The 16,691-nt window shown below is 39.9% G+C and overlaps 1 protein-coding gene and 1 pseudogene across 1 annotated transcript; both read right to left on the bottom strand.

Moving 5' to 3' along the window:
- Positions 1-698: 698 nt before the first annotated feature.
- On the bottom strand, positions 699-16,208 carry Pin4 (peptidylprolyl cis/trans isomerase, NIMA-interacting 4). The gene is made up of 4 exons (XM_003470946.5): positions 16,055-16,208; positions 12,319-12,392; positions 4,643-4,762; positions 699-873 (listed from the first exon to the last, which is right to left on the bottom strand). Exons 1-4 carry the CDS (start codon positions 16,092-16,094, stop codon positions 715-717), a joined length of 393 nt encoding a protein of 130 aa, XP_003470994.2. The 5' UTR covers positions 16,095-16,208; the 3' UTR covers positions 699-714.
- LOC106027940 (zinc finger CCHC-type and RNA-binding motif-containing protein 1-like) lies at positions 880-4,636 on the bottom strand (annotated as a pseudogene).
- Positions 16,209-16,691: the final 483 nt, after the last annotated feature.

Here is a 16,691-nt window from a genome sequence, read left to right as displayed (position 1 = left end):
ACAAAGCTAACCAAACAATGCAGTGAAATTGGTTACAGAACTTCAGAGTAGGATACCGGGAAAACAGTAATAGCTAAAATCTTGTTATCTTCACAATAGTTGTCCATTCCATCAGGTAGAGCAAAATCAAATCAAAAACAAAACAATAAAACCAGTGAAAACAGAATATTAAATAAAACAAAACAATCAGAACAAAGCAAAACAGTGACAACAGTATTGGACTTCAAAGACAAAAGGAAATCCCCTATATTTGCTATATTGCATACTGTCATCCTTCAGAGAGATGCTCAGACTGCTGGCCCCAGGCCTGCATAATCAACCAAACAAATAAGAGTTTAGTCCCTTTATGTATATTAGTTACTATCAACTCAGGTTGTCTTTGGAACCATCCAGTTGTTAAGGGTAGGGGGTTGATTTTCAGCCTGTGGGCCAGTAGGCTTGTGCTACTTACCACGGAAGACTGGATCGTTGCTTTCTTGGTGGGCCCCCCAAGTCCTGGCATGGCAGATTCTTGGGAGATGCTCAAAAACAGTGACTAAACCCCTGCTACCATATCTACTAACCTGCACCCACACTATTATTTTGCACTTACAAATTCACACTGACAGTTCACTGACAGAACACTGTCCAGTTCACACCAGTTCACAAAATAAAAGAACTATTCAATACCTTTAAAATAAATAAAAACATACAAAACCTTATTTTCATATAATTTTATTTTCTCCCTTCAACCATAATAATATGATATCCAAATTTTGTCTTAATTGGTGGGTCTGTAAACACAGGCTTATCCATTCCACTCACAGGCAAGGCAAATGCTGCTTCTTGAAATGGTCCTACCATGGACCCTCTGGTCATCCAACCTAAGTCACCCTGAAAAACCAAAAAGATACATTATATAAAGTGGCTCTGAAAAGGGAATTCTACTGTAGTTTGAGAGAATTTCCTACCACGAACACTACACTTACTGGGTGTACTCCCAGCACTGCCTGAACATGGACAAAAATAACTGGAAGAAGTCTAACTCTGAACTGATTACATAAGCACCTCCTATACTGCTGGACTTAGAGCTTAGCTGTAGAAGTTTGATCACACCTCAATTTAGACATAGGTAACTTATTCAACTATTTACAAGCTGGATTTTTTAAAGCAACTACAGAAGTTCTAAGAAATTCATTCATAAATACAAAGAAATGTAATAAATACATGAAAAGTACTTACATGATCTTTTATAAAAACTGAAACATGGATTAAATCAAAATTTTAGGGCCAGGGATATAGTACAGCGGTTACAAATGCTTGCCTGGCAAGCACAAACAAGGTCCTGAGTTTGATTCCTGGTACCAAAAAAAAATTTTTAACACAACCACACTGGGGAGATGGAGCAAATTAAAAGGGGGAGTAATGCAATGGAAAGTAGTTCTTCTGGGAACAGAATTTGCTATTATAGGCAAAGTAGACAGGTACATGCAGTGTTTCATTGTAAGTCCTTTTTTCACTATAAGCCTTTTAGAGCTACTTTATATTTTAAGGAGTTTTTTGGTTTTTGGAGACAGGCTTTGCTCTGTAATTCAGGCTGGACTTGAACTCAGGCTATAGCCCAAGCTGGCCTGGAATTCATGGCATCCTCCTACCTCAGCCTTCCATGTGAGGGGATTACAGGTATGTGCTACCATGCCTGGCTATTATATATATATTTATAATTTATATATATCCAGACTGGGATAAAGCTAATAGAAGTAAGACGATGAAGCACCCATATTTAAAGACAACAACTTTTTAAAAGGATTATTGACAATACTATTATAAGATTTAAGTTTTTGAGGTTGGGGATTTAGCTCAGCGGCATAAGCACCTGCCTTGCAAGCAGGCAGTCGTGAGTTCGATCCTCGGTACCGATAAAAAGTTTAAAAAAAAAAAAAAGATTTAAGTTTTCAATTTTTATTGTCTTTTTGGGACAGGGTCTCACTATGCGGTTAAGGTTTACATTGAGCTCACTTTGTAACCAAGGCTGGTCTTGAACTCACAACAATCCTCCTGCTTAAGCCTCCCAATTGCTGGGATTGTAGGCATGCACCACCACACCAGGCTCAAATTTTCATTTTAAAGATAAATCTATTTAAAAAGTACTTATAAACAAATGAGACATGACTAAAGCTTTTATAGTGATGTTTCCAAATAAATCATTTTAATGCCTACCTTTTTATGAGATTACATTATTATTAAAATTAGTAATTTTCAAGATTCTTATTAATAAATCTTGATTTTTGGTGCAAGTAGAGTATCCCTTGTCCAAAATACATGGGACCAGCCAAGTTTTTGAGGCCATTCTGGACTATATAGTGAGTTTAAGGCCAGTCTGAACTACACAGCAAGATCCTGTCTCAAAAAACAACAAAAAATTCCAAACAAACAAAAATTGGGAACTGAAATATTTCAAATTTTGGGATATATAGATGTACATGATGTGATATTTTGGAGCTGGAACCTAAGTCTAAACATGAAACTCATTTATGTTTCATATAGACCTTATATGCATAATCCGAATACAATTTGATACAGTTATTTTTCATAATGTGCATGAATCATAGTTGCATAGTATGGAATTTTCCACTTGAGGCATTATGTTCGTGCTCAAAGTTTTGTATTTCATAGCATTTTGGATATCTGGATCAGAGATGTTAAGTCTATATACTATACTAAGGCAAGCCCGAAATATGATTTTTCTTGTTCTAGGAATTGAACTCTTACATTCTTGGTGTAACATTTTTAACTTTTTAAAATTTTGAAATGGGATAGCTAAATTGCTAAGCTATCCAGGCTGGACTTGAACTTATAGTCCACCTACCTCACCCTCCCAGTGTTAGGATTATATGACTATGTCATCATACCACATCAAAACATAATTCAAAAGTTAGTTTTCAACTTCTACATACTGTTTTTTAAAATTTCTTGTCTTTGAGACAGGGTTTCACTATGCAGGTCAGGCTGGTCTCTAACTTGCTGCAATCCTCCTGCTTCAGCCTCCTGAGTGAGTATGCCGCCATGCCTGGCTCTATGTACTATTTTATAGTTAAAAGAAATGATTTGGTATTAAGTGATCTATATGGAAAGAATTATAATTTGTACTGCAGATCTTTATTTTACTGATATTTCCATGATGCAACTCTAATCACTAAATTCTTTCTCATCAGTGAAATATATATTTTTCTTCATTCTTGGGCACCGTGCATTCTCTGAGGTTGAGGGGCCCCTGTGCTGTGTATCTCCATTTGGGTCACTGTGTTCCAGGCTGGTGTGGAACTCAGTATGTATTGCAGGCTGGCCTTGGACTCACTCTGTAGCCCAGGCTGGTCTCAATCTTGCAAGGATCCTCCTGTCTCAGTCTCCCAAGTGCTGAGATTACAGGCATGCGCCACCATGCTCAGCTTGAGTCTCCATTTGTTTTGCTCTTTATTATTGGCTTGCTGGAATGCAATGGCTTGACTGAGACTGTCAAGAGCAGGATTTTCCTATTCATGTCACTTTTTCCTACTTCCTCAATTTCTTCTGCTTTGGGGATTTCCTGTTTCTTCTTTCCTTCTTTCTTCTTTGGAGGCTGATATTCTCCAATCATATTATTTGCACAGGCATAACTTAAGTGTCCACTTTCCCCACATTTGTAACACTTAGATTTATCAAAGTACTTCTGCCTCAGATGAATTCAGCTGCTCTTTCATTATCAATAGCAATGCTTGCTTTTATTACTCAACAAATGACTATTTGTTTTTTATGGCTCTGGTGCAATTTTGTGTACTTTATCCAAAAATATAAATGTAACCCCTTTATTTTTCCTCATCTTTATCTCTCATTCTAGTAACCTTCACAATTTTGCCATACTTGGAAAATATCTAATATGTTATGGTTCATCAGGAAAAAGGACAAGTTGAACACATACACTGTTCTCTTACCTGGAGCCAAGCCATTATTTATTTCTTCAGGCAGGTCAGGCATCCCAGAGCTGAGACTCAACCCCAACACCTAACGTCTCATAGTGGCCCCAGAATCCCATTCCTCCCTGAACGGGGGCAATCAGTACACAGAGACCAGGTGGTTGCAGCCTGAACATTTATTTTCTTTTCTTTCTCTCCTTTGTTTTGGAGGGGGAGCACTGCAGATGGAACCCAAAGCCTTGCATTTGCTAGGCTCTACCACTGAGCTGTTTCTCTAGCCTTACAAGTTGGATTGTTCTGCTTTTAAGTTTTGGGAGACAAGTTGAGACAAGGTCTCATTATGTAATTCAGGCTGGCCTTAAACTCACAGCAATCTTCCTGCCTCAGCCTGCCAAGTGCTGGGATTATAAAATTGTGCCATTATGCCTGGCTGAGATTTTTTTTTAACAGTACTGAGATTTGAATTCATTGCCTTTGCCTTGAGCTACATCCTCAGCCTTTTTTTTTTCATTTTGAAACAGGGACTTGCTAAATCACAAATTTGTCCAGGCTGGGCTCAAACTTGTAAGCCTCCTGACTGCTTCCCAGAGTACTCTTAAGATCTTTAAAACAAAACATAGTTAAAGTTAGTGACAAAACATAGAAGGAATTCCTGCTTTTGTGTTTCCTCTGTGGAGGGTACAAAATTTTAAATGATAAGAGCAACATACCCCTTGCCTGGCTTTATCTTCACTATATTGTGTGGCCACTTCATTGAATCTCATTCCAGACTTTAACTTCTCCATGGCTTCCATAATTTTGCCGTGTTTTTCACATAGAATGTGCCGCACCTACAAAGAAAAAACATTTTCATGTAATACCTGGAGATTCAAATGATTCTTCTCAGAATACTGGCTAATTTGAGTTATTCTCTTAAACTGGGCATGGTGGCGCACACCTGTAATCTAGTACTAGGGAGGCTGAGATTAGAAGACTACCATGAGTTCAAAGCTGGCTTGGACTATATAGTAAGTTCAAGGCAAGCCTGAACTGCATAGCAAGAGCCTGTCTCAAAAAACAAAAACACAAAATGAATTATTCTCACCGGTTTTTAAAAAAAAAACCCATTAGCTTGGGGCAACTGAAAATCCTACAAATTTGCCCATTTTAGTGACTGCCACAAATCCATTTCCTGAATCTAGACAATATCTCAGATTTCTGATTTAGCTGCATGTGGTAGCACATGCCTGTAATCCCAGTATACTAAGTCCTTGACCTACAAAGATTTGAGTTGTGAATTTTTAGATGTTAACGGACTTCACATTGTAAGCATTCATAGAGGTGAACAAATCACAGTAGTAGCTTACATATCTGCTGGATGTTGTCACAGTTGTGCTGCTGTGTGCTTGCAGTGCAGTGTGATAGTATACATTATTTTGGTGTGTTTCTTTTTTTATGCTTTACATTGTATATCTGTATCAAAGGTGTATAAGACTTAGTTTGTCAGACTTCGAATTAATCCAACTAAGAACATTCTTCTGGAACAGGACTCATTCATAAGTTGGGAACTTACTGTGCTCTGCAAGGCTCAGGTTACAGGAGGATCACAAGTTGTGGCCTAGCCTGTATAACTTACCTCAGTGTGAAAAGCCTAGGTACAATTTCCACTACTGGGAGTTAAAAAAAAAAAAAAAAAAACCTTAGATGAAAAATAGGCACCTGGCTGTGGGACGTTCTTATCTGTAACCATGTAACTCAATGGAAACTAAACGGACACATGATTTTATGGTTGAGAGTTTTGGTCCAGGAGACCAATCTCAACTGTGTTTATGTGTCAAGATTTGATATAAGGCAGCTAACAGTCAGTTAAATGTTGGCTACTATTTAATCAGAGTTGAAATATGAAAATGCCCACTAGTAACTATTTCTTATCCAAACAGGCCTAATGTATAAACCACCCATAATTTAATTTTTAAAATTTTATCTTTCTAAAAATTTATTTTTTATTTTTTGTCTTTTTCCTTTTTATCGGTACTGGGGATCGAACTCATGACTGCCTGCTTTCAAGGCAGGCGCTTATGCCGCTGAGCTAAACCCCCAGCCCCTAAAATATTATCTTTTTGAAACAAGGTCTTCATATATAGTTCAGACTGGCCTTGAACTCACTTCATAGCCCAGGCTGGCCTTGAATTTGCAACTATCCTCCTACCACAACGCCTGGCTAAACCACTCATAATTTAACTCTTTTTTTGGTGGTTCTGGGGATTGAGCAGGACCTTCATACTAAGCTACATCTCCAGCCCTTTTTATAAAAATTCTGAGACAGGGTCTCACTAAATTGCTGAATTGAACAGGCTGGCTTTGAAATTGCCATCTTTCTGCCTCAGCTTCCCAGACTTCTGAGATTGTAGTCCTATACCCACACCCAGTAGCTAATTCAATACTTTACAAAAGCATCACATGGGAAGTGTGGTGGCATACACCCATAATCTTAGCACTGAGAGAGGCCAAATCAAGAGTATCAAGTTTGAGCTCAGCCTGGGTAATTCAGGGATTTAGTGAAACCCTTTCTCAAGATAAAGTTTTTCAAAAAGGGTAGGGAATGTAGCTCAATGCAAAGGCCCTAGATTCAATTCCTAGCAGTGTCGCCACCAAGTATCACAGGTTGAATATTAAGAGTACTCAACACTATAGAAGTATTCAGTATAACCTTATTCACAGAGAGTCATAGTTTTTTTTTTTTTTTTTACACTTTTTTTTTCTTTTTTTCTTTTTATCTACCAGGGATCGAACTCACGACCACCTGCTTGCAAGGCAGGTGCTTATGCCACTGAGCTAAATCCCCAACCCCGAGTCATAGTTTTTTTAAAAAAAAAAAAAAAACCTATACCCTTACATCCTTACAAATGATTTTGTCATAATTTGTTTTAGAAGGCTTCACATTTTTCATGAAAACACAATCAGTTATTTGTGTTACACTGTAAGTGTTACAGTGGGGTAGGGCCTAAAGTTTCTTCATCATACTTTAGAGATAAATGTCCTTAGGGCTACTGAAATGGAACAGGGTGGAAATGGAGATTCACCTTGGCCCCAGGAACAACATCCTGACCAGTGGAGATATGACCTCATCTTGGCCTGGCTGAGGCTTCTAGATTGCTCCTCTCTTCTTTCACACTCACAGAACAACCTCCTTCCATCTCAGTAGGAAAGTGCACATTCCACTCAGGACCACAGAAAGGGGCAACTACCCGCCATATTATCAATGAAGAACCTAGTATTCTGATTTGAACTGTGTGACACAGTAAGTTTACAGTATCTGTGGGGTTTGTAAGGATGATTACTGTTGAAGCTTGGCATAACTGATGCCATCTTGAGCTCTGCATTTAACTAGTGCCCTGTATTTGACCCAAGAGAATGAAAAATTACCTAGAGTTCAATCCTATAAGAAAAGCAAAATGAGCTGCACCCACAAGAGAAAAATTAACCTGCTCAACAAAGAAGCATAATACAGGTGTCAACCAAAAATTAATGTAAGATTCTAGCTAAATTATTTCTAAGAGGATGTCTTTTTGTGGTTTTCTGTTTTAAAAGCTCTGTAACTTTCTAGTTCAGGACCACTTGGTGGGACTCTGAAACAGGGATCTATATGCGAGTGGTCCTGAGTCTAGCTAATAAAATTACAAAGTTATGAATTTGGCTGCTTGGATTCCTATATTGTTCACAAACCTACTTCAATAACCAATTAAAGCACCTGTGTCTTGGAGCAAGCCAAACTACAGCTAAAGTTCAAGAGTGGTGAGCACAGAGGAGGTAGCTGAAGGTGTAAGAGGTGTGTGTGGAATTACCCCGAGAGACTGCAGAATAAGAGGAAAGGAAGTTAAAATAACCTTGGAGAACACCAATGTCTAAACAACAAGCAAAGCAAAAATCTCAAAAAGTATAACAAAATGGAAAGGCAAGTAGGTACTAAAGAAAGGTGTGTTAGAAATAAGGCAGTAAAAAAATTGGGGCTACTGATATAGCTCAGTGGTACAGCTTGCCTAGCATGCACATGGCCCTGGTTTCTTTCCCTAGTACAAAACAAACAAACGAATAAATGAACACACATACACAAGTCAGGAAAAAGTTTCACAGAGTAAACAGAAATTGTTAAGAGGGTTAAGTGCCACAGAGATATCATGTAAGAAGAATAAGACTTTTAACCACAACTGGTACAGGGATTAAACTCAATGGTAGAGCCTTGTCTAGCATGCATGGGCCCTGTAACACTGCAGCCCAGTGTGGTGGCGCACACCTGTAATATCACCACTCAGGAGGCTAAGGCAGGAGGACTGTGGCAAGTTTGACAGCCTAGGCTACATAGTAAGTTCAAGACCAGTTTGAACTATTTATTGATTCCAACTCAAAACATTTTAACAAAAAACATCTCTGCATTGCCAAACAACAACAACAAACAAAACCAAAACAAAAACACAATGACTAATTAGTAAAAGGAGTTTCAGAACTACAAAAGCTAGCTTGGTATGGTGGCACATACCTGTAATCCTAACACTCTGGGAGGTTGTGGCAGGAGGATGAAAAGTTCTAGCCCAGGCTGGGCAACTTAGTGATGCCTTGTCTCAAAACAAAAAATAAAGGGCTGGGATGTAGTAGCTCAGAGTAAAGGTCCTGGGTTCAATTCCCAATGTAGGAAAAAAAAAAGAGAGGAGCCAGGACACAGGCTGAGGAAGCAACAGGAAATGGAAAGGTAACATACAACATGGGGCACTCATTCGCCCAGTTTACTTGAAAAATGGCAGGGCAGCTGGGTGCAACACATACCTGTAATCCCAGTGCTCAGGAAGCTGAGGTAGGAGGATCACAATAAGGTCAGGGCTGGCCTGGGCTACATAGTGAGTTCAAGGCCAGCCTGAATGAGACTAGATCAGTGTTTTTCAACACTGAGAGCACATCTGAATAGTCTAGTTTCTAAAAAGATATCAAGGTCCAATCTAGGTGTAATAGTACGTGCCTGTAATTCCAGCATTTGGAGTCTGAAACGCGAGAATCACTATGAATTCAAAGCCAGCCTGAATTACATAGCAAGAGCCTGTCTCAAAAGACACCAAAAAAATACAAGGGTTCATGCCCCACTCCCAGAGATTTTGATGCTGTTGATCTAGGGCAGTGGCACACATGACACAGTGGGGCTACCTATATCATTAAAAGCTATAAAAGGTTTGCCATCACTGATAGGGTAACCCTCAACATCAGTTAAGTTTTAGAAGTTCTACAGGTGAAATCTGATGATTTCAACTCCAAACAGTCAAGACTGAGACCCACTGGACTAAGTCATCTGCTGACTGACCAGAACAGGGTAGAGGACAGCTTGAAGCAATGGTGAAGCACTGCTAAGCACTGCTGAGGGCTGAGCCGAGGTAAGAGTCCCTAAAGCCCCAGGTTATGGAACTCTCCAAAAGGGTCCAACAGTCCTGGGTTTCAGAGAAGAAAAACAAACAGACCCACTAGACTGATGCTGACTGACTTGGCAGGTGGAGGCAACAAAATGACACTGGGGCACCTTGAGCTAAGGATGAGGGCTTAGAGCTAATTTCCAAATCACAGGAAATGCAGAGACCAAAGAAACATGAAGGCTGGGAGAAAGCCGGGGAGTGGGTGGACTCGAGGGTCTGGAGTCTGAGAATAGAACAGGAAGGGAAAAGGAGAAAGCTGTGGCTAGTAAGTGGGTTTCTGAATCTGTGCAGCTCATGGTGACATGAGAGCAGGGTGGGGGTAGACGAGCAGGGTCTGAAACAGTGACAGGATGTGGAAGGAGCAGACATCAAGGATGGATGCTCCTGTCATCCCTTCACTGGTGGGGCCTTGGAAAAACACTAAAAATAACGCAGGTGTTCTTCAATAGGTGAGTGGTGTAACACTATGCACTGCTGCGCCACAGACTCCCATCAGACAGTACAAACGAACAATCTCTTGATATAGTGACTTGAATGAAATCTCTAGAGAATTATCCTGGGTGGAAAAACCAATCCCCAAAGATTACATACCGTATGACTTTATTCCTTTAACATTTTTGAAATTATAAAATTATACAAATAGTTGCTGCTATGGGTTAAGAACAGTGTAGACATTAGGGGCAGGCAGGAAGTAGGGCCAATTATAAAAGGTTGAAAGATACACAACAGATAGGTGGTGGTTTTTTATTTTTACACATTTTTCCCCTTTGGATTTTTGAGACATGGTCTCACTACGTGACACAGGCTGGCCTCAAACCCAAACTCAATCTCCTCCTACCTCAGACTTCCAAATACTGGTATTACAGGCTCTATTCTGGATCTTGACCCTATCAAGCCAACATCCTGACTGTGCTATTGTGCTACAGTTCTGTAGGATGTTATCACTAAGTGAAATGAGGTAAAAGACAGTTGTATTATTTCTTGCAACTGCATATGCATCTATGATTATCTAAAAAAAAACTAAATAAAAAGCAACCTAATCTAATCTCCCTCCTAATTATATGCCACTCCTTTCCAATACCTTTCTAATACCTTATATATATAGCCACACTGGACTTAATTTTTCCAGAGAGATAAAATGCCTCTTGCCTCTTTAAAATGATATACAATGGAACAATCTTAGGTGTTTACAAAGTCAGCACATTAGGTGACATATATCCAAAATGACCTTAGAACAGTGGTGGTGAACCTATGGCACGTGGGCTGAGCTTCTGTTATCATTTTTTTTCTAATTTTAAAGATAGTAAAATCCAACAAAACAAGACAGAACAAAGTCAATGAAACAAATGCAGCAAAACTGGTACAGAGCTTCAAAGCAGGATATTAGGAAAACAATAGCTGCCATAGTACATCTTGTTATCTTCACAACAGTTGTCCATTCCATCAGATATAGCAAAATCAAGCCAAAAACAAAATAGAATAAAGCCAATGAAAACAATGTTGAATGAAGCAAAAACAATCAGAACAAAGCAAAAGCGTGAAAACAATATCTGGCTTCAAAGACAAGAGAGAAGGAAATCCCCCATATTTGCTGTATTGCATTCAGTCATCCTCCCAAGAGATGCTCAGATAGCTGGCCCCAAGCCTGCATAATCAACCAAGAAAACTAGACTGATAACGCCCTCCCTCCTTCCCAGAGTCTAATACATTGCATGGTACAGGGAACATGTCACTAAATCCTTACTGAACGAATAAATCAAAATACAGGCTTCCATGTCCTGACTAACATATGGAAGTTGCCTCAGTATATAGCACAACCTGTTTTCAGGTTAGCTTTCCTCTTGGCAGACACTCCTCTGGGCCTAGGTTAAGTACTGCAAGTAAATACAGTATCTGTTGATTGTCTTCCACCCTGTTTTCACAGTCCAGGGCCTGGCTTGTAGCTCACCAGTGGGGGAGCTTCCTAATGAGATCTGTGCCTTTGTCAGTTTAGCAGAGGAGCCTTTTAGCACTTATCTAAGCTCCTGATTCCATAAAGGCATCTTGAGAACAACTCATTGGAAGAGTTAACAATACATTTTAAGGAATAGTACTCAAAGTATAAAGAAATCCTAGTAATTTCAGAAAAAGTATTTGAGAAAATATTTAAAAGGAATTACTTTTTTATTTTAAAGAGAATAAAACAAGATAACGAGATTAACAATGGTTAATATATTGTATACTGTTATCTTCAAAGTAGTTGCTCAGATTATAAAAAAAAACAGGCATGAAAAATCGATTGAACAATATAAGCACAAACCTTTCTTTTCAATGAACTAATGGGAAAAAATGCTAATTAAATTTTGGGCCAGGGATATAGCTCAGTGTCATATGGAAAATGCAAGGTTGTGAGTTAGAGTCCCAGTACCAAAACAAAACTCCTCAATGAACTAACAGAAATTAGTAGAACAATTATCTCAGCTATCTTGTGTGTATATACATATATATATATATATATATATATGTGTGTGTGTGTGTGTGTGTGTGTGTGTGTATATATATTTCTTCTTTTCTTTTCTCTTCCTTCTTTTCTCCTTTCCTCCATCCCAGTTCTTTCCTTTTAAGCCGTTTTTCCCCCTTTACAATATCTATTGTACATCTTGGATCTTATTTACTCTTTCGGTTTCTTACACTAGGAGACAATATGTTATTTGCACATGTGAGTCTGATTTATTTCACTCATGAGTATGGTCTCAAGTTGCATAAACAGAATTACTTTTCATAAACGAGCCTGGTTATTTTCCAATTCTGTGTCACCTTGGTTTTACATCAGTGTTAGGTTAGTGTCTTAGAATGAGTTAAGTATATCTTTTATGTGTGTGTATATATATATATATATATATATATATATACATACATATATGTGTATGATTTATATTTAACATGGGAAAAAAGGAACTAGTGAATTAACTCACCTTTACTGCATTGCCACCACATTTGGGACCCTTAGCCTTCTTGTCAGCACTATCACTCCCAGCAGCTGCTCCTCCTTTAGAGAAGAGGTAACAAGCAGTCATGAAATTGTATCTTGATATTTACAGCAAGGTCCAACACACAGCATAAGTTGATATGCGTCATAGCACCAAGCTTCAAAAGGGAACTCTGCCAGACACTTTACTATAGCAAGCTAAATGAATCTGTGACTCATACCTCTTAAAATAGGAAATTTGTGCCCTATGTAAACACTTCATGGGAAATGGATCTATAAATGAGTGTGCTAATGGATAAATTCAAGCTCTAGAAGCCTGGGCCAGATTTTTCTGGACCCAATTTCAAATCATGCCTTGTAGCGGCAAACCCCTAAGCTCTTGTAAGACTTCTAAAATGTATTACAACTATAGATTTAAGCAGTCATAAGTCTAATAAGTAAAATCTCCAAGAATATGTTAAACATATTTGGCTAAAGAATATATTCATTTCCAAATTCCCAGAGTCTACTACATCACCTATTGAAGTCTTCCTAAGAAGAGGCACTGGTGCTCAGATTAATAACCATGGGTAGCATCTTACATTTTGCTCCTGTGTCATTTTACTCTTGTTAACGTCTGTCTCAGAAGCAGCATACACTAGACAGGCTGATGCTCATAAGAACTATAGCCAGGTTAAGTGTTCCTAAATAAATACTAAGGTCCAGCTATTGGGGTACAAAGAAATGAAAAACAAGCCATGAGAACTCATACTCTAGTGGGGAAGACAGATCACTTCTGGAGAATGCACAAGTGCAGAGAAGGTTAAGCACAGAGGGCCATGGACGCAGAGAGACATTTAAATAGATAGGTAAGGTTTCCTGGCTGACCAGGAGGTGGCTAGGTAAACACAAGAAGATGCTTCAGGATGGGAGAAATAGCATGAAGCCAATTTCGGAGTGAAAGTGCCATCAGAGGAACCTGCTAGGGTAGGGAAAGGTGGGGACATAAGACCTTTGGATCCCCAAACTTGGGTTTTTATTATGCTGAGGATTGAACTCAAGGCCTCATATGTTTGGCAAGCATTTTATCACTGAACTATATCCCCAGCCTGAAACCTGGAGTTTATCCTAGAAGTAATAGGAAGCCAGGGAAAAATTTTAAGCAAGAGACTCTATCTTACTTGTCTCAGTACAGGTTAAGTATCCCTAATCTGAAAATCTGAAATCCCTTTTGGATTTTGAGTTTAGACAATCAACCATAAAGTCTACACAAATATCCCAAAATTCAGACAAATCTCAGATCTGAAACACTTCTGGTCCCAAGCAGTTTGGATAAGGTATATTCAATCTGTATCTCTAATGTCTAGAACAGTACCCAAAATAAAACAGGTGCTCCACAAATGTTCAATTCAACAGAAAACCCCAAACACTGACCACTAAAACCAAGAAAATGTTACCATCAAGTTTTTTAAAGCCAAGCTATTATCTGGGTTTGCTGTACAGACATTTTTTTCAGTATGGAGGATTGAGCCTACGCCCTCCAGCATGTTAGGCAAGTGCTCTACCACTGAGCTACATTCCCAGACCTTTTTATTTTTTGAGACAGGCTCTTGCTAAATTGCCCAGGTTGGCTTTGAATTTATAATCCTCCTACCTCAATCTCCTGAGCCCACTGTGCCCAGCTGTATTTACTCAGGAAAGCTGACACCTTACAGCATTTCATCTTCTCCCCTCCTAGTCACTGCTTCTAACTTCCACCTTGCTCTGTGATTTACTCAGGACTCTGATATCTACTTTAGGCATTCTCTCCACCCTCACTCCTGCCACCATTTTGGGTGATCACCCACCACCCAATTCAGCAATCTCATCCAACAATTTAATTCCTCAAATGCCCACGTGCTCTACTGCAGGCTTCCTGCCTCAGAGGCACATGACAGAACTGTGCCACTCATAACTAGTGTTCAGTTCCTGCCTACAACCTCTTCCAGCTTCCCCACACCTCATTTTCACAATGCCGGTTCTTTGACGTCATAGAATACCATTGCCACTACTAAGTCTTCCTATCCTGCTGAATTCCCATTCAAACTTCTGTCCCAATCTGGATCATGCTTGCACATCTGAATTGCATTCCCACTGGAATCTTAATTTCTTTGTGTTGCTACCCTATTATAACTGCCCAACAAAACCCTAGCCCTAGCTCTAGCTACACCTGCTTCTTATCATTTGTACAGTTGCATTTGTACAGTTGCAAGGTACCATGTAAATTATGACTGTGTAGATTATGCATTCTACAAATTCACGGCCTTCAATTTGTCAGGATTCTAGCCTTGAAGGCAATTCCCGTATTTGTGTTTCATTCCTTCTCCCATTACCATATTCCAAACCTTTACCACTCTCCTCAAGACCCCTACTGAGTCCTTGCTCCCTCAGTCTTTTAAAAAAATACTTGCCTTCACTTCATTAAAAAATTGGTGTCGACATGATCTCCCAAACTTTGCCCCTTCCTCTGTTCTGGCTCCAGTACTCACAATCAAATACATCCTGTCTGTTTCTCTGTGAGGAGCATAAAGCTCCTATTCAAAAGTCGGATGATCCTAATTCCTGGACTCCCTCAATCTTCTGTACCTTTGCCTCTGGATCCTTTACATCAGCCTCACTCAAGTTTTCTTATTTTGAAGAAATGAAAACAGTCTCCTAATCCTTCATGGTCTATGTACCATTCCATTCTCGAGATTTTCTTTTTTTTTATTTTATTTTTTTTTGTCTTTTTCCTTTTTATCGGTACCAGGGATCGAACTCGCGACTGCCTGCTTGCAAGGCAGGCGCTTATGCCGCTGAGCTAAATCCCCAGCCCCTGAGATTTTCAATTAAAACTTTCCAGAGAAGTCCACGCTGTTCCAACACTTCCCAGTCAGTCCTCTAGTCACTGCAATCTGGCTCTAGCCATTCTGAGACTTGCCTAAGCCACCTCTAATTTTTAAAGCTAAACAGTATTGTTTTCTGTCCTTTCATTTGGTTGCTCTGCTGTGCTTGATAGTTCTTTAAAAATTTCTGATTTCATTCTACTGCAATCCCTTGATCTTCCTCTGCCCTGGGTTCCACACTTTACTGTTAGTTCAGACCACCACTAGCTCTCACCAGGACTACTGTAACAATCTCCTTGTCGGTCTTCCTGACCCATAAGCAAACTCCATAGCATCATATATAACATTCTGCATGATTCTGTTTTTGTTTTGGCTTCTTGTTCTAGCAAAAATATACCGCACAATTTATACTGTTTTTCATCCTAGTGCCTTTGCTGTTGGATCCTTTGAGGAATGCTTTGCCCTACCTTCACTATCCATCTTGGCATGCAGAACTTATCTCTCAGCACTGTATTTAATATAGTACTTTATGGTTACTATGCTTCTATCTCCCCCATTACTTTGGCGGCTCCAAGATGTCTTTACAGCTCTAAGAACCCCTAGAAATGGCAGCCCCACCCTCGTGATCGCCTCTGAGAAACGACCTTTACTAGCTTGTAGTACCCATCAGGACGGTCCCTGCGCCCATACCCCAGTGCATTCCCACAGCTGCAAACAGTACTTGTTCTAAGCCTCACCAAAGCCTTTGACATAATGGATGACAGCCCCGTAGGGTGACTGGGCACTACTGTCTCTGTCTGGGACCCTGACACTCGCCTGTCTGCTCTTTCCCCTGGCTTCACCCACTCTCACTATCCCTGATTGTTTTGGTAGCTCTACCTTTCCCATCTTTTCCACAATTCTTTCCTTTGGGCGGCATCTTGGGAATTTGCCGTTGAACTCTCAACTACTGTTCTGGTAGCCGTAAAAAAGCCCCTTCAGGCCCCACGAGTACGTCCTAAACAATGCCTGAAAGCAGCACTGCAATAGAGCTTCTCGCTGCTCCGAAGCAGGCACAGCTTGGGGCAGACCCACTTCATTCGCTTTTGGACCAATGGGGCAGAAGAAAAACTACGGTCGAGGGGCGGGGACAAGGGAGGGGTTGCAGTGAATTAGCCCGCCTCTGACCTTTTTTTTTTTTTTTGTACGGAGGCTCGAATTTACTGTCATGAGCTTGCCAGGGGGAGGCGCTTGTGCCGCTGAGCTAAATCCCCTGCTCTACGCTTTTTAAATTTACGTTTTGTTTGTGCTTTTGAGACAGAGTCTCATTAAGCAGTTCATGCTGGCCCTGAACTCACTATGTAGCCCAGGCTTCCCTCAAACTCTTGGTGATCTGCCTGCTTCAGCCTCCTGAGTGTTGAGATCACAGGCGTGTAGCGCGGTTATCTGTGCGCTCCTTGTTTGTTATGCCTTTATTTACAGCAGCTTCCTCATTCTTCTTGCTCCCTCGCCACTTCCTTCAGGCGTGCGCAGTGAC

This window comes from Cavia porcellus, unplaced genomic scaffold (genome assembly GCF_034190915.1).
Source record: "Cavia porcellus strain 051 isolate PalLab524CR breed Dunkin Hartley unplaced genomic scaffold, mCavPor4.1 scaffold_3, whole genome shotgun sequence".
In the NCBI taxonomy this organism is placed as follows: domain Eukaryota; kingdom Metazoa; phylum Chordata; class Mammalia; order Rodentia; family Caviidae; genus Cavia; species Cavia porcellus.
The sequence above is the reverse complement of the archived record's forward strand: the minus strand, read 5'-3'. Positions and strand labels throughout refer to the sequence as shown.